Source organism: Syngnathoides biaculeatus, chromosome 13 (assembly GCF_019802595.1).
Source record: "Syngnathoides biaculeatus isolate LvHL_M chromosome 13, ASM1980259v1, whole genome shotgun sequence".
In the NCBI taxonomy this organism is placed as follows: domain Eukaryota; kingdom Metazoa; phylum Chordata; class Actinopteri; order Syngnathiformes; family Syngnathidae; genus Syngnathoides; species Syngnathoides biaculeatus.
In genome coordinates, this window is record NC_084652.1 from 27,549,846 (window position 1) to 27,574,395 (window position 24,550).

Below are 24,550 nucleotides of genomic sequence, written 5' to 3' on the forward strand. Positions count from 1 at the left end.
CTCTCCTGCCTGCCTCTCTGAATACCTTGGCAGTTGTATTCCAGTCTTCTGGGAGGTCTTCCTGGCCATCTAAAGCCTGTCTCACATCTTTTCGAAAGGCCACACAAGATTCTTACTTTCTCAACTTCCACCACCCGATTCTCTGCTCTACCTTTTTCTTAATCTTCCTACCCACTACCAGAGTCATCCTACACACCAGCATCCTATGCTATCGAGCTAGACAAGTCCCCCACTACTACTTTACAGTCGGTAACTTCCTTCAGATTACAGAGTCTGCACAAAATATAATCCACCTGCGTGCTTCTTCCGCCGCTCTTTTTAGGTCTGTGCCAATTCCATCCTTTTTGCGAAGTCCACCACTATCTGTACCTCAAAGGTCCTTTGCTGAATTCTGTACTTACCCATCACTTCTTCATCGCCCGTTTCCTTCCCCAACATGTTCTTTTCAGTCTGCACCAATCACAACTCTCTCTCTGTCTGGGATGCTCAGGACTACTTTGTCTAGTTCCTTCCAGAATTTGTCTTTCAACTCGCGGTCACATCTTTCCTGTGGGGCGTAGCTGCTAACTACGTTATACAAAAACCCCTCAATTTGAAGTTTCATCATCATCACTCCATCTGATACTCTTTTCACCTCTTTGAACCCTGCACCTAAACTTCTAGCCTTACTCCTTGTCCACTTGTTCTCTTGGATGCACAATATATCAACCTTTCTCCTAATCATCTTGTCAACTCACTCCTGAGCTTTTCCTTTCATAGTCCCAACATTCAACATCCTTACACACAGGTGTATGGTCTGTGTCTTTCTCTTCTGCTTCTGCTGATTCTGCCGCTTTCCTCCTCTTTTTTTTGTCTTCGACCTACATTATCTGAATTTTTACCTACGCCTTGCAGATTAACATTTACGGGTGCGGGAGTAGGAAGCCCGGGTCACGGCCTAAACTTTAAGGAATTCATATGATGAACACTCATATATGTTTGGCACAGTTTTACGCTGGATGCCCTTCCTGACGCAATCCTCTGTATTTATCCGGGCGTGGGACCGGCCAACAGGTAGCACAATAGTGTGGTGCCCAACGGCTTGCAGATAGTCAAAAAGAAGAAGCAATCAAATAAACAAAAGTCAGCACATAAGATACACAATTCACATACTACCTAAGCTATGTTAAAGTTAAGGACAAATGAAAGCAATAAGATAAACACAGCACATAAGGTACACAAATCACATACTACCTCTATGACAATACAAAGGATATGGCGATTTAAAGGATATGTGGATGGAAGGAATTCAAACGACAATGGCCCTCACTCTTGTAGTGGAAGGTTGAGTCAACGTTTGTTTGGTCCTCGTGTACTCTACGTAGGTAATGTTGTTAGCGCGCTAGGCTAACTTAGGCCGAGCAACTTCAACACGAATGATACGGCACCAAATTGGTTACTAAGATTATAAGACTTGATAAATTTCCTATAAGTCCTCACGGCCCTCGTACAAGTTATGTAGTTACTCACGTTTGATGTTTCTTCAACATCCATGAAATGATCACAAACTTCACTTGTTGTTAGCAAGCTAAGCTAAGGAATACGAGGCCGATAAACACACTTAAGATGACGTTTCCACTCGCTCAACTTCTTACGAGTACTCACTATCCTCATTGGATATCATACATAGATTTTGAAGAACGTGTAGATACTAGCGTTTGATTTTTCCTCCTCTGTAAATATTAGAAAACAGATGCGTTTAGTTGTTAGCGCGCTAGGCTAACTTAGGCCGAGCAACTTCAACGCGAATGATATGGCACCAATTTGGTTACTAAGATGTACTAAGATAAGACTTGATAAATTTCCTATAAGTCCTCACGGCCCTCGTACAAGGTATGTAGTTACTCACGTTCGATGTTTCTTCAACATCCATGAAATGATCACAAACTTGACTTGTTGTTAGCAAGCTAAGCTAAGGAATACGAGGCCGATAAGCACGTTTAAGATGACGTTTCCACTCCCCCAACTTCTTATGAGTACTCACTATCCTCATTGGATATCATACGTAGGTTTTGAAGAACGTGTAGATACTAGTGTTTGATGTTTTCCTCCTCTGTAAATATTAGAAAACATGCGTGTAATTGTTAGCGGTCTAAGCTAGGCTAACTTGGGCCGAGCAGTTTTGACGATATGGCTCCAACTTGGGTGATAAGTTTGTACAGATAGTGATTTCAGTTCACTGAATTCGTCGCCAGGACCGTCCCACGTCGAGTATTCTCAACATTCTGTCCGAATTCAGCAGGATTTATTGAATTACGATCGGGCAGGTCAGAGCCTTCTGTTAAAGCTGCTTCCAGTTTGAAGACTGGAAGCAGAACCAACTCAATGCCCTCCCTACTGTTCTGTTTTTTTTTCTTTTTTCTTTGTTCTGTTCGGCTGTAATGTCAAACAGAATGGGGGATCTGTATCACACTACTGCCAGAACAGTTTTACATTTTCATATCAGAGTTTAAAGTATTCCACAGTGAGATTTTTTTTTTTTTTTTTAATATTATAGTTGTTTGAGAAATGCAGCCCTATGGGGCCACAAGCCAGTGGATAAATGCAGAGGGTTGCGTCAGGAAGGGCTTCCGGCGTAAAACTGTACGAAACAAATATGAGCGTTCGTCCCATACTGAATCGGTCTTGGCGGGTGTTAACAACGCCCGCCCCCGGCACCGCTAACCTGCAGGGCGTCGGTGAAAGTTCAGCTACTGTGGGTCGAAGACAAAGAAGAGGATTGCACAGAGCCTACAATTGAGTGTTGGGACTATGACAGGAAAAGCTCAGCAGTTGGTTGACATGATGATTAGGAGAAAGGTTGATATATTGTGCATCCAAGAGAGCAAGTGGAAAAGGAGTAAGGCTATATATATGTGCTTGAATGAGAGAGGTGGAAGGTGAAGAGTGAGCCTCCAGGGAGAAGAGCTAGCAAGAGTGAACGACTTCAAATATTTAGGGTCAACAATCCAGAGCAATGATGAGTGTGGTAAGAAAGTGAAGAAACGGGTCCAAGCAGGTTGGAACACATAGTGGACGGTGTCTGGTGTGTGATGTGACAGAAGAGTCTCTGCTCAGATGAAGGGCAAAGTTTATAAAACAGTGGTGAGACCGGCCATGATGTATGGATTAGAGAAGGTGGCACTGAAAAGACAAAAGGAAGCAGAACTTGAGGTAGCGGAAATGAAGATGTTAAGGTTCTTGCTTGGTGTGAACAGGTTGGATAGGATTAGAAATGAGTTCATCAGAGGGACACTCAAAGTTGGAGGTTTTAGAGACTAGGTTCGAGAGAGTAGATTTCGATGGTTTGGACATGTCCAGAGGTGAGAGAGTACATTGGTAGAAGGGTGCTGGGGATGGAGCTGCCATGCAAAAACCAAGAGCAAGACCAAAAAGAAGGTTGATGGTTGTTGTGATGGAAGACATGATGGCACTTGGTGTGAGAGAGGAGGATGCAGGAGATAGGCTTAGGTGGAAAAAGATGCCACGCTGTGGTGACCCCTAACCACTGAGCTATGGGGACTCAGTATATATACAGTAGTAGCATTTATATAGCTATTGTTTGTCTTTTGACGTAGGACTGTAAATATGTGACGGACAATCCAGCCCTATGGGGGCACAACCAAATGCAATATGTAGGCCGGTCCCAAGCCCAGATCAATGCAGAGGATTGCATCAGGAAGGGCATCCGTATTAAAACTTTGCAAAACATATGTAAGTGTATATTGAAAGAATTCCAAACCGGATCGGTTGCAGTCCGGGTCAACAATATCTGCCCCCTGCACCGTTGACCTGCAGGGCATCGGTGCAAATGCAGCTACTGTTTGTTGAAGATGAAGAGGAGGAGAGCGTGAACAACTGAGTGCCTGACATATGTTGTCATAATACAGTGTGACATTTTTTTTGTGTTCTTGCAACAATTTGTCCAGGTGCTGAATAATATCAACCATAAATGTGAGGTCCTGCAGCAATTTCTTCTCATAGATAAGAGAAGCGCTTCAGGACAGCACCTTGGCTTAACCATCTTACTTCGGTGTGGTATGGTAGGCCATGGGTAATGTTACTCTCATTGAGAAGGCTGTCAAACTGACGATGATTCAGACCTCTTGCTCAGATAAAATTAAGTGTTTGGACAACAATCTCCTTGACATGATCCGTTTTTAATGATTTGCAGCACAGTGCCTCCTGATGGAACAGACAGTAAAATATCCAAAAGTCACTCCCTCCATTTGCAGCTTGTACTTTAGGTCTCAATTTTGTCACAACACCTGCCTTATTCCTGACCAGTGATGGTGCACTGTCTGTAGCCACGCTGACAGCACAGGACCAGTCCACTGCGTCTCAGTCCAGCGTGCCAACGATAGGACTGAAAATGTTCTCGGCTTTTATGGTGTCTGTCATGGGCACCAACCCAAAAAAACTCCTCTGTGACAGACAAGTTCTGATCAACTCCACGAATGAATATGGCCAATTGAGCAACATCTGTAATATCAGTCATCAAATACTACAGAAACTAGCACAAATGACCACACTTTGAGCTTCAGTTGGCTGTCCAAATCTGTCGATAGTTCTGAAATTCCTTTCTGCTACAGTATTCTTCATCAGGCTTGTTGCTTTTCAGGGCACACAATTTCTGCAGCGTTGAGCAAGCACGTTTTAACGAACTCCCCCTTACATGTACAGCTTTGATTGGCAAAAGCTTGTTGCTTTTCAGGGCACACAATTTCTGCAGCCTTGAGCAAGCACGTTTTAACGAACTCCCCCTTACATGTACAGCTTTGATCCTAATGCAATTTTGCTAGCAATTACATAGCTTGCTTTCACTGCATCATCACTGGCCTCTCATCTCTGGATAAAAACAGAATGCTGTTTACTTAGACAGGGGGTTGGGAACCCACAGCTGTAGAGCTGCATGTGGCTATTTATAATATTCCGATCTCCTGCTACACAACAAAGTGATGGTTGTCCAGGGGTGAGGTTTTGCATCGCATTGTTGCTTGTTTAGAACACCTGAAAATATTCCTGAAACGTAAAGACCTGAACTACCTGCAACTGGAAGATACAGAGTGGCTCGAAAAACTGCACTTTTTGGCAAGCCACTTAAACAAGCTGAATGAAAGGCTGCTGTTTTATTTTTTACAAACACAGGCTGCTGTTTTATTTTTACAAACAAAGGCTGCGATTTATTGCACTCTGTTTAGTACCCAGATAAAAGGCACATTATGCACATTCCATTTTGTTGTTCTTTCGAATCCTCAAAATAAAAATGACAAATCGGATTTCTTAATTCCATTTTTTTAATTAAAAAACTAAACTTGAGGCGGCATCATACAACAGAGCAGTCACGTGATGCATCGTTCTCTCCGGATTGCACTTCAGGGAAGATTTAATCATTACACTCATTATGTATTTGTAGCCAACTTAGTCATTTTGATAGTAGGCTAATATAGATACATTCAGAATGTGTTGCCTTCATTAAAAGGCTTATATAAGGCTTTTAATTTTTTGCAGCTCCAGATTTTTTTTAAAATTTTTGTCCAATGTGGCCCTTTAAACATTTTGGGTTGCCGACCCCTGCCTTAGACCATCCAACATTTTATTTATCTTGTCTTCTCAGTTCTCCTTGTAAACTGCTGTGTTTTTCACTATGCTGTCTCAAAATGGCACCAATAAATTATATTTCTTGAACACCTAAACTTGCTGCATACACACGAGGCACGTAGGTTTGTCATCCACCTCTCTGAACAAATCGGAAAAGGTCAATTTTTCTTGGAAAAGCCAACTCTCGCAGTACACTTTTCTCTTTTTGACGAATACATTTCGATGATGAGGCTGTCAGGGCAAATTAAAAGCAGATAAAATTCCAAGGATAGGACAAAATGCCAAATACAGATCCAGAAGCCAGATGCTGTTAGTTCTGTGGGAGTGTTGTGTGACATGTTGTGTACTCTTAAGACAGTGCACTCCCTAACGGGAAATCAGGAATTGCATATCTTTATTAAAAAATAAATAATGGAAAAAAAAAAGGAAAAATGTACATAGTAATATAATGTTTACCCGCGGGCCATATGTTTACACCACTGGTGAAAGTTCCTCCTTGCTCCTGTGTGTTGCACAGTGAGGAGCTGCGGGTGACAGGAACTTGCTTAAGCTGGTACAGTGAGAAATTCGCCCAGGGTCGAACGGCCATTTTTGGGTATCAACCACTCTACAGTTTTACTTAATAGAGTAAGTGTTGAATTCTTCTTCTTTTCCTTACGGCTTGTCCTGTTTGGGGTCGCCACAGCGTGTCATCTTTGATGGACGCATATTTGTTTGGCACAGTTTTTACACCGGATGCCCTTCCTGACACAACCCCTCTGCATTTAGCTGGGGAGAGAAACTTAGGGCACCTGGTATTCCCAGACCGTCTCCCATCCAAGTACTAACCAGGGCCAAACATGCTTAGCTTCCGAGATTTGACGAGATTGGACGTTCTCACGGTAGCGTGACTGTAAGCCATAGAGTAACTGTTGAATGTTAAATAAAATAAAAACCACACTCCTTTCAGTCTGCTTCCTCACATTATGTCTGGTTTGGACTTGAAATAAACAGTACAGAAAATACATAAAAACTTGATTACATTCCAAGTTACCAAAGTTCAAGTTCCAAAGATGTAAAATCAACAATTCAAAAAGAATCATAAATCTGACGAAAATATATAATTGGTCAAATCAAACATTCCTAAAATCTGATTTAGAGAATTTAGAGAACCCCTCCTCAAGCTCTGTCACCTTATCATGGTGGAGGGGTTTGTGTGTTCCAATGATCCTAGGAGCTAAGTTGTCTGGGGCTTCACGCCACACTCACCATTGCTATGAATTGTAGACCCCAAGTATTTGAAGATGTACACCCTCGCTATCTCCTCTCATCCATGCACACATATTCTTTTTGACTTGGGCTAATCATTCTTCCTCTCCTTTCCAGTGCACGCCTCCATCTTTATAATTGTTCCTTCACCTGCTTCATGCTTTCACTGCAGATCACAATATTATCTGCGAACATCATGGTCTAAGGGTATTCCAGTCTAGCCTCATCTGTATCTGTCAGCCCTATCCATTACCATAGATAACAGGAAGGGGCTCAGAGCTGATCCCTGATGCAGTCCCAACTCCACCTTAAATTCTTCTATCACACCTACGGCACACCTCACCATTGTTCTGCTGCTGTCATACATGTCCTGTACTATTCTAAAATATTTCTCCACCACACCAGACTTACGCATGCAGTACCACAGTTCCTCTCTTAGTACTGTTGTAGGCTTTCTCTTGATCCACAGAGACACAATGTAGCTCCTTCTGACCTTCTCTGTACTTTTCCACTAGCATCCTCAAGGCAAATAATGCATCTGTGGTACTCTTTCTAGGCATGAAACCATACTGTTGCTCGCAGATACTTACTTCTGTCCTGAGTCTAGCCTCCACTACTCTTTCCCATAACTTCATTGTGTGGTTCATCAGCTTTATTCCTCTATAGTTCTCACAACTCAGCAAATCGCCTTTGTTCTTAAAAATGGGAACTAGCACACCTTTCCCCCATTCTTCTACTTCATCTCGTTCCTTCCAGAATTTCTCTTTAACTTCTAGGTCACATCCTAACTGTGGGGCATAGCCGCTAATCACATTATACATACCCTGAATTTCAAATTTCAAACTCATCATTCGATCGGATACTCTTTTCACCCCCAAGACATTCTTAGCCGACTCTTCCTTAAAAATTACCCTACTCCATTTCTCTTTCCATCTTCTCCATGGTAAAATTATTTAAACCCTGCTCCTAAAGGTCTAGGCTTACTACCTTTCCACCTGATCTCTTGGATGCGCAATATATCACCCTTTCTCCTAATTATCATGTAAACCAACTCCTGAACTTTTCCTGTCCGAGTCCCAACATTCAAAGTCCCAAAACTCAATTGTAAGCTCTGAACTTTCCTCCTCTTCTTTGTCTTCGACCCACAATAGCTGAATTTCCACCGACGCCCTGCAGGTCAACGGTACAAAAGATTGCGTTAGGAAGGGCATCCGGCATAAAACTGTGCCAAAAAAATATGACCATTCATCGAAAGAATACCATATCATATCGGACCTTGGCTGTAGTCGTCCAGTCTTCCGGGAGCTCCTCCTGTCCTCTCTCACCTAATTCTGAAAGGCCTTGTCTTAATCTTTCTACCCACCACAAGTCATCCTACACACCAATATCCTATCTTGTCAAGCTACACTCTCCTCTACCACTGCCTCACAGTCAGTAACCTCCTTCAGATAACATTGTCTGCACAAAATACGATCTTCTTTGTATTCGACCCACAGTAGTATATCCACCGATACCCTGCAGGTTAACGGTGCTGGGGGGTGAGCGTTGTGTATTGAGACCACGACTGATCTGGTATGGTATTCTTTAGATGAACGCAGATATTTGTTCGGCACAGTTTTACACCGGGTGTGCTTCCGGGTGCAACCCTCTGCATTTATCCGAGCTTGGCACCGGCCTAGAGATTGGCCCATAGGGCTGCAATAGGTTAGGTTGGTGTTAGAAAATGAGCTGTGAGAGCGACTACAAAAAGAAACACATACAAGACCTCTGGTAATCTCCCTCCATGTGAGGCTCCATGCAGGACCTCATTCCATGGGGTGAAATGATCACAAAAACAGTGAGCAAAAAAGTCCTTGAAACGTACAGGGGGACCTAATGAATGACCTGCAGAAAGTGGGTACCAAAATAACAAAGGCTACTATCAGTCAGACAGTAGGCCACCAGAGACTCAAATCCTGCAGTGCCAGATGTGTCCCCCTGGTTAAGTCACTACATGTCCAGGTCGGTCTGAAGTTTGATAGAGAACATGTGTAGAATCTAGAAGAGAATTGGGAAAATGTCATTTTGTCAAACTAGAATGGAATTCTTTGGTTAAAAAAAAAAACAACGTATTGTGTTTGGAGGAGAAAAAATGCTGAGTTGCATCACCATCCCAACTGTGACATAAGGGTGGCAAACATCACCCTTTGGGGTTGCTTTTATGCAAAGGGACCAGGACGACTGAACCATGCAAAGGAAAGAATGAATTGGACCATAAATCGTCAGATTTTGAATGAAAACCACCTTGCATCAGGGATGGCATTGAAGATGAAACATGGCTATATCTTGCAGCATGACAATGACTCCAAACAGACTGCCCAACCGTTGAAGGACTGGCTTCCTGTAGGGGCCTCGTTAGTCTCCAGATCTCAACCTCAAAGAAAAAAATTTAGAGAGTTGAAAGTGTGTTGCTCAGTTCCTGCTGAGATCTGCATGAAGGAATGGAATTTGCCCCCCCCCCCCCCGCCTCTCAAAAAAATAAAACAAAACAACAAAAGTGTGTGAAAACCTTTTGAAGACTTCAGCAAAAGTTTGACCTCTGTCATAGCCAAGAAAGGGATAAGAAAAGATTAAAATAAACATTTGTTGTTGGCCAAAGACCTTTCCACCACAGTTTGCAAAAGGTTATTAAAAATCAGAGATTTTCTGGATTTTTTTGTCCTCATTGTGTCTCACAGGTGAGGTATAACTATGATGAACATTGGTGACCTTTCTCATCTTTTTTAGTGGGTGAATTTGCAGGATTGGTGGATGACTAAATAATGTTCTGCCACACTGTATGTCAGAAAAATACAGGGCATGGAAGAAGGAAACTGAACTGTGAAGTTTCATGTAGGTGTGACAGATGAATTTTAGGTGGAGGAGGCCCTGCATCATTGTAGAGACCTGAGCTCCGTCCTGTTTGCAGTGGTGATGTGTAGGCTGACAGATGAAGTTAGACTGGAATCCCATGGACCATGATGATCACAAATAACATTGTGGTCAGCAGTGAAAGCATGGAGCCGGCGGTGGAACAGTTAGATGGGCGAATCCATGCACTCGAAAGGAGAGAATGAAGATTTGTAGAAGTACAACTATTTCTGCATGAATGAGAGGGTAGGAGGGGGGAGAATAAAACTACAGGGAGAAGAGATAACAAGGATCGAAGACTTTGGATTCTTGGGGCCAGCTCTCCAGAACAATATGGAGTTTGATAAGGAACTGAAGAAACAGGTCCAATCAGGTTGGAACGGGTTGAGGAAGGTGTCAGATGTCTTATGTGACAGAAGGGTCTCTGCTAGGATGAAAGGAAAGGTTTATGACACCGGTGAGGTCTATCATCATACTTAGATTGAAGCCTGGCACAAAAGAGAAAACATGAAGCAGAGCTGGAGGTGGGTGAAATGAATATGTCAAAGTTCTTTTTAGAAGAGAGCAGGTTGCATTGTAAATGAAATTACCTCATCAGAGGGACAACCAGGGTTCTATGTTTGGCAGACAGAGAAAGAAGGCTTACTTGGTTTGGATATGTCCAGAGAGAGTGTGAGTATTTTGGTAGAAGCGTGATGAGGATGGCGCTACCAGCCAAGACAGTGAGAGGAGGACCAAAGAGAAGATTGAGGCATGTCAAAACGGAAGCTATGCAGTTAGTGTAAAAGAGGAGTATGCAGGAGCGAGGCTACTGTACTTGGAAAAGGATGACATACCTTGGCGACTCCTAATGGGACAAACCGAAGGGAAAAAAGTTTAAATGTGGGGTGTGGCTGAAGTCTCATGAAGTTTTGAGGCTTTGTGCCAGATTCACCGCTTTTGTACTTAAGTGAGAACATTACTGACATCCGGTGGATGAAAAAAGTCACAGCAACCTACATCACTTAACTGTCTGAAACAAGATTCTTGATCTTTCCGCAATAAAACACAAAAGTATTTGTCAGTCTCTTTTAATTTAAATGGATGAAGTAGCATTTAAAAAGTTGGATTCCACACAGTATGTTTCAATGGTAATGTCAGCAATGACAGTGAGACCTGGAAAGGTATGAATGGGAGGAACCGCTCATAACCAGAGTGGTTTTCTGTTCATTGACTTCTGTGCTCATCATGGATTGTCCATAACAAATATCGTATTGGACCATTAAGGTGTCCATACTTGCACTTGGCACAAGGACACCCTAGGTTGCAGTTCAATGATTGATTTTGTGGTTCTGTCCTCGGACTTCCAGTCGCATATATTGGACACTCAGGTGAAGAGAGGGGCGGAGCTGTCAACTGATCAACACCTGGTGGTGAGTTGGCTCCGATGTTGGAGGAAGATACCGGTCCAACCTGGTAGGCCCAAACGTATCAGAAGGGTCTATTGGGATCTCTGGCAGAAACCCATGAGAAGAATTTTCAACTCCCTCCTCTTGCAGAACTTCACCCAAGTCCCGGAGGTACCAGGAAACATTGAATCCAAGTGGACCATGTTCTGTGCCTCCATTGCTGAGGCGGTCGACTAGAGCTGTTGCCATAAATTGATTGGTGGCTGTCATCGTGGCAATCCCCGTATGCGTTGGTTGACACAAATGGTGAGGGATGCTGTCAAACTGAAGGAGTCCTGTCAGGCCCTTTTGGCCTGGAAGAGTCTTGATGCGGCTGATGGGTATCAGCTGGCCAAGTAGAATGTGGCTTTGGTGGTTGCCTAGGCAAATATCAGGGAGGATTTTGGTGAGGCCACAGAGAACGACGTCTGGATGGCGCCGAAGAAATTCTGGTCCACCAAACCAGCGTGTCAGGAGGGGGAAGCACCATCACACCCGACTTCGAAGCCATCTGCCGGTCGTTACAATTCCAGGGCAGACGCCTGGCTAAGCAGGAGGCTGCCCTCCAGGTAACCAGAGGCTCCTCGATCTGTGCCCGGCTAGACCCGTGGCTAGCCTCTCCGGCTAGTGCTGCTCATGCCACTTCAGCGGCAGCCATTCCGGCTGCTGCCCCGGTCCAGCTCACTCCAGCAACCCCGCACCCTGCGGAGATTCAGCATACCGGAGTAACACCTCTCTCTCGACCCGAACGTTTCTCTGGCGACTCAGGGAAAGTCAGACCCTTCCTCGCTCAGTGTGACCTCCACTTTGAGCTTCAGTCATCCGCCACCCCGAAGGACAGCTCACGGATCGCCTTTGTCATCTCCCATATGACGGGGAGAGCGGAGGCGTGGGCCACGGCGGAGTGGAGTTTGAACTCGGAAACGTGTCGCTCCTGGACTGCCTTTGTCTGCGCCACGACGCAGGTCTTCCAGTACACCGCGCCGGAACACGAGGCAGCGGCGTTGCTGATGTTACGACAGGTACAGCGCCGCGTGTCCGACTACGCCATTGAATTCCGCATCCGGGCAGCTGAGAGCCGATGGAACGAGGATGCCCTCCTTGACGCCTTTTTCCAGGGGCTCTCCCCGCAGATCCGCAGCCTCCTCATCTTCCTACCTCATTGGATGCACTCATCGCGCTGGTTCTCAAAATTGACCAGAGACTAACTGTCCAGGGACAAATGGACGCGCTGGTCGGAGGAGAGACAGGGGCGTCCATCCCGCCAGCTTCCCTGCCACCGGCACTCACACCCGCGACGTAGCCCATGGAGGTGGAGGGTCTCGACGGGCTGGCAGAGGAGCGCCGGCGACGTCGACGGGAAGGACGCTGTTTCTACTGTGGCCACTTAATTGCCCACTGCCCGGCCAAACCGAAGCGTCCTGGCCTCAAGATCACTACCCCGGTGAGTGTATGATATACCGCGGTGGAGTCGAGTCGGGGGCTACTCCAAGTCAACCTAAGCGCAGAGGGCCGTGCGTGTTCCGTCACGACATTCATCGACTCAAACTCTGACGTGAATTTAATCAACCCCCGCGTGGTCGAGGCGTTGGACGTGGCAACCTTTCAGACGCAGTGGTTCCGCAACGCTTACGCGGCAAATCGTAAATTCCTCTGTTGGGTAACGCTCTGCACGCAAACCTTAAGAATGGCGTTTCCGGACGCTCACACGAAGAGAATTAGCTTCCACGTGTTCAACTCGCGCGGCAGCGATATCATCCTGAGTAGTCCGTGGCTCAAGGAGCACAACCTGCATATCGACTGACGGTGTTCGAGAGGAAGATGCAGGAGATAGGCCTAGATGGAAAAAGATGACGTGGTGTGGCGACCCCTCATGGAACAAGCCGAAAGGAATGTATTTTTGTTTTTATACTCAATAAAACAATTCCAAAACCTCTGACAATATATTGCTCTTTCAAACAGGATTTAAGAAATAATTTAGCTATATTTTTATGCTGCTGTTGCATAGTTACCACTTGTTTCATTAAGCACAAAAACAGACTCCAATTTGTTATCGAAATTCAAATGTATCATTGCAAAGAAAATAAACCTGTTTCAGAAAAGCTAATGATTGCTAATGCAACCGAAATAATGACAGTATTTTCTTTGGTTGCTTTGGTCTTTTTTGTTTTCAGATTGCTGGTCTTTTGGGGGTGATGTGGTGTGTAAGCCTCCTGTCATGTCTATTTAGTGACAGCATTCCAGTGCCAATGCAAGCCAATCCTTTGGCTCTTTATGGCTTCTTCATTCTCTTTCTGATCAACCCATTCAAGACCTGCTACTACAAGTCACGCTTCTGGCTTCTGAAACTTCTGGTAACATTAATCCTTTTTACAATCTGCAAATGTTGAATTTAAAGGAAAACAACAACATCAAAATAATCAGGTTCAAGATTGAAATGTGATGTTTTTTTCTGGTCTTTGTTGTGAATTAATTATCATATGCATATGAAATGTTGCTTGAAAAGCAGAATCTTCTCTTGTTTGGGAAAAAAATATCTCCATCCATATTATCTTCCACAGTTTCGGGTCATGACTGCACCATTCCATCATGTTGGCTTTGCAGACTTCTGGTTGGCTGACCAGTTAAACTCTTTGGGCATTGTGCTGTTAGATATGGAGTACATGATCTGCTTTTACAGTTTTGAACTTGAGTGGGAAAAACATGATGGACTCATCAGCAGTGAAGGTGAGACTGCTCTCTCAAATGCAATAAAATATATCAATGAAGTAGTATAGTTTATAACAAATCTAATGTTCTGGTAACAGGATTTAAATTTCATCCTACTCAGGTAACGATGTGTGTAATACCTACTCCTATGGCGTCCGTGCAGTGATTCACTGTCTTCCTGCTTGGTTCAGATTCATCCAGTGTCTTCGTCGTTACCGGGACACGAAACGGGCTTTCCCTCACCTGATCAATGCTGGGAAATACTCCACTTCTTTCTTTGTTGTAACTTTTGCTGCACTCTACAGCACACACAAAGGTATAACTAAGACAGTTTCACATGGATTGATGTGGAACATAAAGTGAAGAAAAGCTGCACACACTTAACATTTTACAAACCCCAATTCCATTGAGGCTGGGATGCTGTTTAAAATATAAAAATTAAACCAATACGATGTTTTTCAAATCTTTGTGATGGCTGCAACTCATTCCAAACAACAACAAAAAACTGGGACAGTGGCAACAAAAGACTGGCAAAGTTTAGTTATTCTTGAAAAACACCTGTTTTCAACCTTCTACAGGTGATTAGCTTATTTGGAAACATGAGTGTCATGAGTGGGTATAAAAGAAAAATTCCCGAAAGGCACAGTTGACAAGCAGTCAAACAAGTTACATTTGTTCCATTGAACCAAACCGGAGAAACGATTAAAAACAATGTCAAAGCCGGGCAATGAATGAATGAAAAAAATCAAGCTTCAAAATCATGGAAAATAAGAGCCATCACTCTGGTCTTAAATGCTGTGAAGAAGTTACTGAGTACTGATAATCCCACCTGTCCTGTTCGTCAAATACACATACAGTTGAAGGCAGAAGTTTACATACACTGTGAAAAACATTTGATTTTTTTTTTTTGTCTCGCTGTCTGAAGTCAAATCAGACTCAACCTCTCCTGTTTCAGGTCATTCAGGCGCATCAAAATGATTTATTTTGTTGAATGGCACAATAATTAAAGAATTTCTTAGAGAATTTTATTTTATTTGAAGTCAAACGTTTACATACACAAAAACTACTATTTCTTAAAGAACATGGGCAAGCTCAGATGATGAGGTCATACTTTTGGAAGCTCCTGATAGATTAACTAGCATGTGAGTTAATTGATGGCAAACCTGGTGCTGTATTTAAGGAGACACTTCCTTGTTTGAAATCTCGGGAAAATCAGAAGAAACCAGTTAGAAAATTCGAGAGTGAATCGTGGGGCTCCACGAGTCTGGCTCATCCTTGGGTGAAATTTCAAGTTGCTTGAAGGTGCCACGTTCATCTGTTCAAACAGTTGTACCCGAATGTAAACATCATGAGAATGCTCAGCAAGGAGACAGGATATGTGTCCCAGAGATGAATGTGTTTTGGTATGAAATTTGCCAATCCACTCCAGAACAAAAGCTTGTGAAGATGCAGTACAAAGTTGGTCAGAAAGTGTCATTATCCACAGTGAAACGAGTCCTACAATGACATAGGCTGAAAGACCACTCACCATGAATGTAGCCATTACTTCTAAAGAAGCATAAAAAAGAAAGATTACAGTTTGCAAGAAGTCACCAAGACAAAGAGCTTAACTTCTGGAGACATGTCCTGTGGTCTGATGAAACTTAAAGTGGAGCTGTTCAGCCATAATGACCTTCGCCTTCGGGAGAACCCAAGAGGAGGTCCAAAGATGGATGGGGCCAATTGTATAACCTCTGCTTTGGATGGAAACACAGTCACAGATAAGAGAAGTCATACCAGTGCACACGTTCCTGCTGCATTTATCAGTGTGTCATACAACCTTTGACCAACACACCATCACTGCATGGGAGGAGTGGGGCAGTTTTCAGATGGACACCATGTTTTGTTGAGACTTTCCACCCTAAAATCTGTCCGTGTAAAGCTAACACAGGATAAATTAGCCAACGCAACATTAGTAGAAAATATCAGTTTATCATATACTGCCTTAGTTGTTGGATAAATACTTTTCCATTTCTGACAAGTGGTGTTACGAGTTGTTTTAGTCATTACCTCCAGGGTACATTGTGCTGGGATTTCTGTTGGAATGACACGCATTAGTGGCCCAGGCCCCATGCATGTGATGTAACTATAGTTTACCTTGTTAGCTGCATTCTACATTAATAACAACCAGTTTTGTTTTCTATTTGTAAAAAAGATAATCATAATAATGAAAAAATGTTCCTCAGGCTTTTTCGGTTAAAACAGTCCCTCCATAGTATACGTACTCTTTTGTATGGCAAATCGTGAGAAGAAAGTGGGTGTTTCCTTTCGCATAAGCCCATAGATGGAATCCCCAGCAATTAGACTCTGTCAAGGAATTGAAAAAGTGCTGAACTGATTCACTGGGAGGCACACATGGAGTCCTCCTCTCATGCGTCGGTGACTCCCGCGTTGTTGTTTACCAATGTTATTTGAAATGAGGTTGCGCCTCTTTATCTTATGTGTGGTAGGCGTAGTTGACTGAGTTTAATTATTGGTTCTGTTATGTATTTTTGTCATCTTTACAGGTGTCCAAAAGTAGCATATGAACAAAAATATCATTACGGCTGTCAATGTTGCAGCCCAACATGCTATCGTATTATTTAGCCATTTTGAAGTCACGTTGACCAAGTCACTCCTAAATGAGTCAAGTGTCTTTTAAATCGTCACCAGCCTTCAAGTATTTTCAGATACTATAAATCTGCACCCACCGTATGCTGGACTTTGCTGACCTTTTCCTCTTGGGTGACTATACTGACTTCCCCCTGAACAGGGTGACAATTACTTTCCGTTTGAGGTAATTCTCAAGCTTCTACCACAAGTGGTGGAGAATTCTTACCTCTGCATCCTCAAACAGTTGTCACTCAATTTCCTGTTCAAATGAGGTAGCGAACCTCCACTCACACTTTTACACATGCACACGTTTCACGGAGCTCACGTACAGGACACACCTTGCCCTTTTCTCAGTTTTATAGACTAATTAGTCTACGCGATAGCGAATAGTATTCTCGAGGTTTGGTTCTGGCGCAGTCACCCAGACGCCCATTCACTCATTCCTCATGAGTGTGGGAGTTTCCTACTCACCAGAGATGCCTTTGCTTCCTTCGGCTTCTCGTCAACCCTCAGCCTCCAAATGCAAAGTCGAGGCCCAGTCCCGGAAAGGGTCTCAAGTGCCATGGCCATGGTCTTACTAAGGACGTTTGTCAGGTTCACCAGGATGACATTTATTAAAACCATTCAAAATACGGAGGAGACACTCATTACTAGTTTGCTTGCATGCAAGGAGAATGTAGAACTCCACCCACAATTCTCAACTACGTTCAAAAGCAGTCCGAATCCGACCCCTTCTTTTATTTGGATTCACAATTACAATATTCCCAGAACCATTGTTTTTTTTTTTTTTTTTTAACTGTGTCTCATTCAAGTCAGTAGAAACTGCTTACTAAGCATTTTGGAAATGGTAAGTGTGGCAAAAGTCATTTCTGTGATAACTTCAGGTGCCTTCGATCAGACTGGCTACTTCCTCTTTTGAGCGCAGATCCGTTTCCTGCTGAAATGCTAAATAAAGCTCTATAGCAAAGCATTTCCTTATTGCAGCAAAGCACTTTCTTCATTGCACAGAAAATGTATGATATCTATATTTACAATTATCCCAACAAAATTGATGGAAACCTTCGACTTCAAAGAAAATAATCTAAAATTATCTTGGAAATTCTATCTCTCGTTAGAGTGTCATTTAGCAGAGTTAATTGACTTTGGTGATTCTGACTGACATGAAACATGAGAGGTTTACTCTGGTTTTACTTCGAACAGTGAGACAAAATAATGAAATGTGTGTTTTTGAACAGTGTATGTAAATCTCAGGCATAAACCCTTCTCATGCATGTTATATGCAGATGTGAGAAGGAAGATGCTGCATTTGTTAAGTTAGATTTTGTTATTTTGGCTAAGTTGTACTTGTCAGTGTTTTAATGCATCATTCTTTTCACTTTTTTTTTTATTTAATTTTAAGAAGGAACGGTACTCTTACATTGCTACAACGATCTACAGGACGCTCTCTACATTCATTTCTCAATAATTGGTCTATTATTAGACATTCCTTTTCAAGTTTTGCACCTGGCACCAATGTTCAATTTCAACATTATCACTGTGATGTTTGACTCAAGTTTAGCAATCAAATGACACAAGAGTCACACACATAGAGGCTTCTATTGGACTTTTCGGGGTAGTAAAAGTGTCTTGTGACGACTGTTTACTTTAACATGATGGGATAGTGTTGTAACTGCCCAAATTTGGATATTTCAGAATTTTTTTAATAGACCGCTGACTCTAGTGTCCTCTGCAAACCTCAAGAGTTTGACTGGTGGGTTTGTTGAGGTGCAGTCGTTCGTGTCGAGAGAGAAGAGCAGCAGAGACAGGACCCTTGGGATGCACCAATTCTAATTGTGTGTGGATGACATGGTGTCATCAGCTTTAGCTGCTGTGTGTTGCCTGTCAGGAAGCTGTGAGTCTTCTGGCAGATGGCAGACAAGATGTTCAGTTGGAAGAGCAAGCCAAAGAAGAGTTTGGGTGAACACTGTGCTGCAGTCCACCAACAGGATCCTTGCGTGGGTCCCTGCGCCGTCGCGGAGTTCTAGGATAAGTTCAGTTCCATGTTGACAGCATCATCCACAGACCTGTTAAGATAGTAGGGGTCCTGCGATATTCTTGAGGTGGTCCAGCCTGAGGTGTTGAAAGGATTTCATGACTACAAATATCAGGATGAGAAACCTGTAGTCATTCAGGCCAAAGGTTGCAGGTTTCTTGGGGACTGGGATGATGGTGAAACGTTTGAAAGAGTATGGTACTTCATAAAGATCAAGAGATCTGTTGAAAATCTTTGTGAAGACTGGAGTGAGTTGGTCCACAGTCTTTTATGTGGGGTAGGGACACAAGGTCAGCTTGTGCTGCCTTTTTGATCTTATGTAGTTTGAAGATACATGTCGCATCCTGTTCATGGATGGTCACTGCAAAAGTCGGAGGTGCAATGTTGATTCGTGGTGTGGCTGGATGAGTGTGGGGTTAGTTTAATTTTCAAATTGGCAGTAGGTGTTCAACTCCTAAGGTTGTCCATTATTGTTCTCCACTTGGAGGATGTTCGCTGATAGTTTAGTAGCGATTTTAATCCTCGCCGGACTGAATTTGAGTCATTAGCAGTTGTTTTTTTTTTTCAAGCTTTTTTGCATAATTTCTCTTTGCAGTGTGAATTTCTTTTGTCAGCTGGTTCTTTGCCCTCTTCTATAGGCGTCTTCACCCTGACGAAGTTTGGCAATGAAAAACGTCTTGAGTGTTCTAAATGTCTTTGTTGGTACATTCATATCGTCATAGAAACGGGTATGGGATGTGGCATAGCCCCTATGTTCATCCACGGTGGCATTTGTGCTTTCAAAGACACTCAACTTGGCAGTCTAAAAAGCCTGGAAATTCTGTCATTTTTCGTTGTCCACCATCTTGTTTTCCCCAATAACTTGGTGAGGCAGTCTCCTAGATTTAGCTGGAAGCCTGGAAGCAGTCCGGCGCCTTTGGAGACGCATTCATATTCAAAAGACTTCATGTTGTTTTTTTTTTGTTTGTTTTTTTGGAGAAGATGAAGCTTGTCCATTTTGTTGGGTTGAGAGGGTAGAGTTGTGAAGTGGATCAATGGGAGCGGCATTCAAAATCCTCTTTTCTATTGCTTGACCTGCACTCTGGCTCGTTTCCTCTGCAGCGTTGCTTATGGTTCCCTCCATGAGTCATAGATGACCGCCAGTTCGCCGATGAGTTAAAAAAAAATTAATTGGTGAAAGTCTGTTGTAGATTCCTGTGTTTAGCAAGTCTTACCTTGTAGAAGTCGTGTCTTGTCTCCAAAGATGAACGAAAAACACAAAACAAATTCATCAAATTCAAAATTGAATATTTGTCAAGTCAAATCAGTCGAAATTTATTACTGTGACCAGAAAATATCTTGTCTTTGTAATGCAGGGGTCATCACCCTTTTTGAGGCTAAAGGCGACTTCATGAGCATCAATCATATGAAGGGCTACCTGACCTGTTTGCGGCAAACTTGAGAGTTCATTATATGTAAAACATTTTTGTTTTAAAATTTTTGTAAATTGTTTTAAGACAGATTCAAAATTTAAAGCAGTAAAGAGAAAAGATGACACGCTGTGGCGACCCGTAACGGGACAAGATGAAAGAAGAAGAAGAAGAATGATTCTAATGATGATAATTTGTGACCTGTGTTGTTTTCAGAATATGCCTAGCGGGCACTTAAAGTAGTCCTCGCAAACAATCCTGGGCCCGCAAGCAACCATGTGTCTGCGTATTTAACTCAATATAGCTTGAAAAGGATTTGCAAACTTTTTATTTTTTATTTTTTACCCTATGTCCCATCTTCATTGGAAAAAAAGGGTTTGTAATGAGTAACAATTCTCTGAATTCACTGTACAGGGTCTTGTACAATCCCTAAAAAAATGAAAATATAATGCCTTAAAAATTTGGAACACCACAGTGAAGGGTCATGTTAAGTCTGCCAAAATTTATTAAAAATTTCAAGTCAATGGATCAGCTGTCAAAAGTCAAGAGATTTTTTTCAGCTATTAGACGCTGTGGGTGTATCCACTGAATGTGTTAAAATCACGCTCTGCTACCTTTCGCAACACTTGGGAAGTTAAATTACGACACCAAGCTGACAAAACAAAATTGTGGCATCGAGGGAAGATGTGCTTTGCGGGTTGGAGGCATAGCTCGCTTGTTCACTGTAAAAACTACAATTGCATATCTGGACTTTGTAATGAAAAATTGTTTTCGTAGATTCAACTTTTGCAACAAGGTTTTCAATTTTTTGTAGATTTACGGGCAGATTTTTTTTGCTAGCATTGCAGAAAGTTCTTAGAATGTTTTTTCCATGTTATTGTCAACATGAATGTTAAAGACCCCTGTTATGACAAAATAGTTGTACTCTTTACAAATAATGGACAGCAGTTCTGAAAAATCATTTTTTTCATTGTATCTTGAAGGTTTAAAAATTATTAAAATAATAACCTTTGGGTCACCCTTAACTAAAAAACAATTTATTCAAAAGAGCAAAAATTGATTTTTACATTCCCAAAAAAGGCAGAGATTGTCAATGAAACTCACGTAAAGTGCAGTGCACACCTTGCCTAACCACCGATTCAATTGACGGAGCCTCAAGAAACATTCGTCTCCAGATCATACAAGTGGGAGACGTTCCCTTATAAAAACCTCAGCATCCATCCCTTGCACTTTTGTTAGGAGATTAATGAAATCTTGATTCAGTACCTCTGATTGCTGCTTGAGAATATCCAGGGTCCCTGTGTGTATAATGACAGATTTTACAGTTGGGTGCTCATAAGTGATCTCCGGGATTTTTTGAGAGATATCAGACACCATGTCATTAGTAAAACGCAGTACTTTGGTGTTCTTCTCCCTGCAAAAGCCTTTCACATCCTTGAGGGGTCCATCACCAACTATTAATGTTTGTGGTCCCAATTTTTTCTTGGATGATTTAATTTCATACCTTTCAGTGGTGGTGGAAGATGAGCGTTCTTGGCCTGGGTCTTGTAAGAGTACCTCAAATCTATTTGTAAATCTGACATCAATATTTTGCACTGACTCACATTCTTTTTTCTTGCCATTTGTTGTCACGACCGTCCATGGCCGCTCACTTGGTGTTGAGGCGTCCCGCATTGCAGGCCAGCCAGATTTTTCAGTAATCTCTTGGTGCTGTTGTGTTTTTCTTTTTAAATGTCCCATATGTTTGTGCTTTGCTCCCAGTAAATTCCAGGGAGAACTGTTGTCCTTAGCACAGTTCACTTCAGTCCTCGTTGTTGACCTAGGTGACTGTCTGTTAGGACAGCTCTGCTAACCATTTTGAGACATCTGTAGACCGGTTTAATTCCCCGACTGTACATTTACATCCAGATAGACTTCAAGATGGCAGATTTTCAATTCCAGAATTGACACCCTCTGCAGTAGTCCATGATAGTTCTCAGTAGAGAAGGGAGGCATTTTGACGGCTGGTCTTGTTGCTAACACAAGGCTTGTGCTAATTAACAGGCCACGCTCACGTCATGATGAAACAACTGATTATCCACAAAAAAGGAAAATACAGTCCCATAGATTTAAAAGTATCCAGGAGTCGCTGCTTCTAAAAATAATATTTTAGAAGAAAAAAGAGCTTATCAGCAAGAAAAATAAGTGTCAAGTGTCAATCGAGGCAAAGCAAGCAGAACAAGAGCAAAGAAAAAAAGCGTCTGCACTGTATGAGAAGCGAGAGGGTATGAAAGTAAAATGCTGTTGCTTTAAGATGCCATGAATGTCGGAGCATGTGAATTATAGGAGACAAAGTGGTGAAACTCGACGAGATTTTCTCTTTTTCGAGTGAGAAAGGTCTGGTCTGAAGCCAAAGTAGAAAGTGCTGGATGAGATGGTGTGATGACTTCAAATACTTGGGGTCAGAACAATGGAGAGTGTGTTAATGAAGTAAAGAAACAGGTGCAAGCGGGGTGGAACAGTTGGTGGAAGGTGTCTGTTTTTCTATGTGACTTAAGAGTATCCGCCAAGTTTATAAAATAGTGGTGAGGCCGGCCATGATGTACGGATTAGAAACGATGGCCCTGAAGAAACAACAGGAAGCATAACTTGATGTAGCAGAAATGAAGATGCTGAGGTTCTCGCTTGGTCTGAACAGTTTGGATAGCATTATAAATGAGCTCATTCGTAGGATAGCCAAAGTTGGATATTTTGGAGACAAGGTGAGAGAGAGCAGACTTCGATGGTTTGGACATGTTCAGAGGCGAGAGAGTGAGTATGTTGGTAGGAGGATGCAGAGGATGGAGCTGCCAGGCAAAATAGCGAGAGGAAAACCAAAGAAAACGTTGATGGATGTTGTGAGGGAGGACATGAGGACAGTGGGTGTTAGAGAGGAGGATGCAGAAGATAGACTAAGATGACAAAAGGTGACACACTGTGGCGACCCCTAACGGGACAAGCCGAAAAGAAAAGAAGAAGATGATTGAAGTGAATAATCTTGTGTATTTTTCATTTCAATATCTATTTTCTTGCTGCACATACTTCCCATCTCTATCCCTCTGTCTGGCCAACCTGTAGAGATCTTTTTCTCTTTGTTTCATGTCGAACTTGGTGTACATGTCATCATATGTCTCTTGTTTAGTTTTGGCTACCTCTACCTTTGCCCTACGTCGCAAATCAATGTTTTCATTTCGCCTCTCTTCAGTCCTCTGTGTCCCACTTCTTTGCGAAGCTCTTTCCTTGATTGATTTTGTGTATTTTGAGGTTCCACCATCAGGTCTCCTTCTCCTCTTTCCTACCAGAAGACCCACCAAGTACTCTCGTGCATGTCGTGTTCCAGTCTTCCAGGAGCTCCTCCTGTCCATTGAGAGACTGTCTCACCTCTTTCCGGAAGGCCGCACAACATCCACCACATGGTTCTCTGTTCTACCTTTGTCTTCTTAATCTTCTTACCCACCACAAGAGTCATCCTACACACCACCACCACCGCTCTTAAAGGGGTACACTCATAATTACAAACATCGTCGACCCACCAGTGCTTTAGTGAGCAACACAGTCTGGACAATGTAAAAAAAGCGCATTAGACATGCTGCTTATGTTTACGCTCAATAGTAATGGTAAAAGTAAAAAAATAAAAGAAGTGCTGTTGCTTTAATGAATGTTAGGGTATGTGTATAATAGAAGAAAAAGTGGTGAAACTAGATGACATTTTCTCCTTTTTTTGAGTAAAAAAGGTCTGGTCTGAAGCCAAAGTAGAAAGTGCAGGATGAGATTTTATCTGTTAAAATTCCACCTTGGCACAGCCAGATCGAGGATGAAAGCACAGACAATACAGTACACAAAAAGCTAATTCTGTATTTTAAATACAGGAGGCAACATAACGTTAACCTGAAAACTGTTTGATTCATTCATTCAGCGTTCAACATGCATTGCTCAAGATATTCTGCAAGCAATAATTCAGTTTTACACAAAGAAAAACAGACAGTGATATCATTGTGGGTTAAAAAAATAATAAATGGAACAAAGTTGGAAGCAACCTTTCAAATTTATACTTTATAATTGGCTTGGTTTGGTTTCCAATGTAATTTTATGACATTTTCAAGTTTGCAAAAAAATGTTCTGATGGGAATGTAAATGATGTAATCTGAATCTTTGAATAAGACATGTCACCTCAATGGATGACACTGATCTGACCACAATGCATTTTGAAAACAGAATAGCATTTATTTCATAGATGTACTAGATATATTTCATTCATAATACAATTTATAAAACTTGCACGTTAAAATTGGTGATCATTCTTTGATCATGCTTGCAGGCCCCTGGCTATTTTTTAGTCTTTTCATTCAATCAAATCACATGCCTGGTCTGGTATTCTTTCAATGAACGCTCATATTTGTTTGGCAAAGTTTTCTGCCGGATACCTTTCCTGACACAACCCTCTACATTTATCTGGGCTTGGGACCGGCACCATTCTTCATGCTTCCCCATGCTCCTCTGATCACTGCTTAATCTTCTTAATATCTACATGTAGGCAACTGCTTAAATGCACGAAGCCTTCAGTAAAA

At 42.4% G+C, this 24,550-nt stretch overlaps 1 protein-coding gene across 7 annotated transcripts in view; it reads left to right on the forward strand.

Annotated features, from left to right (window-relative positions):
- The window catches only part of LOC133510963 (xenotropic and polytropic retrovirus receptor 1 homolog), a 127,843-nt gene that overhangs the window by 83,465 nt on the left and 19,828 nt on the right, over window positions 1-24,550 (forward strand). For all 7 annotated transcript variants that reach the window (XR_009797746.1, XM_061839503.1, XM_061839498.1 and 4 more), the window contains 3 exons: window positions 13,358-13,537; window positions 13,745-13,910; window positions 14,014-14,208. Coding sequence is in view for 6 of the 7 variants with exons in the window: in XM_061839503.1 (XP_061695487.1) it covers window positions 13,358-13,537; window positions 13,745-13,910; window positions 14,014-14,208 (541 nt within the window). In the remaining variant the exon portion in view is untranslated. The remainder of the gene's footprint in view (window positions 1-13,357; window positions 13,538-13,744; window positions 13,911-14,013; window positions 14,209-24,550) is intronic.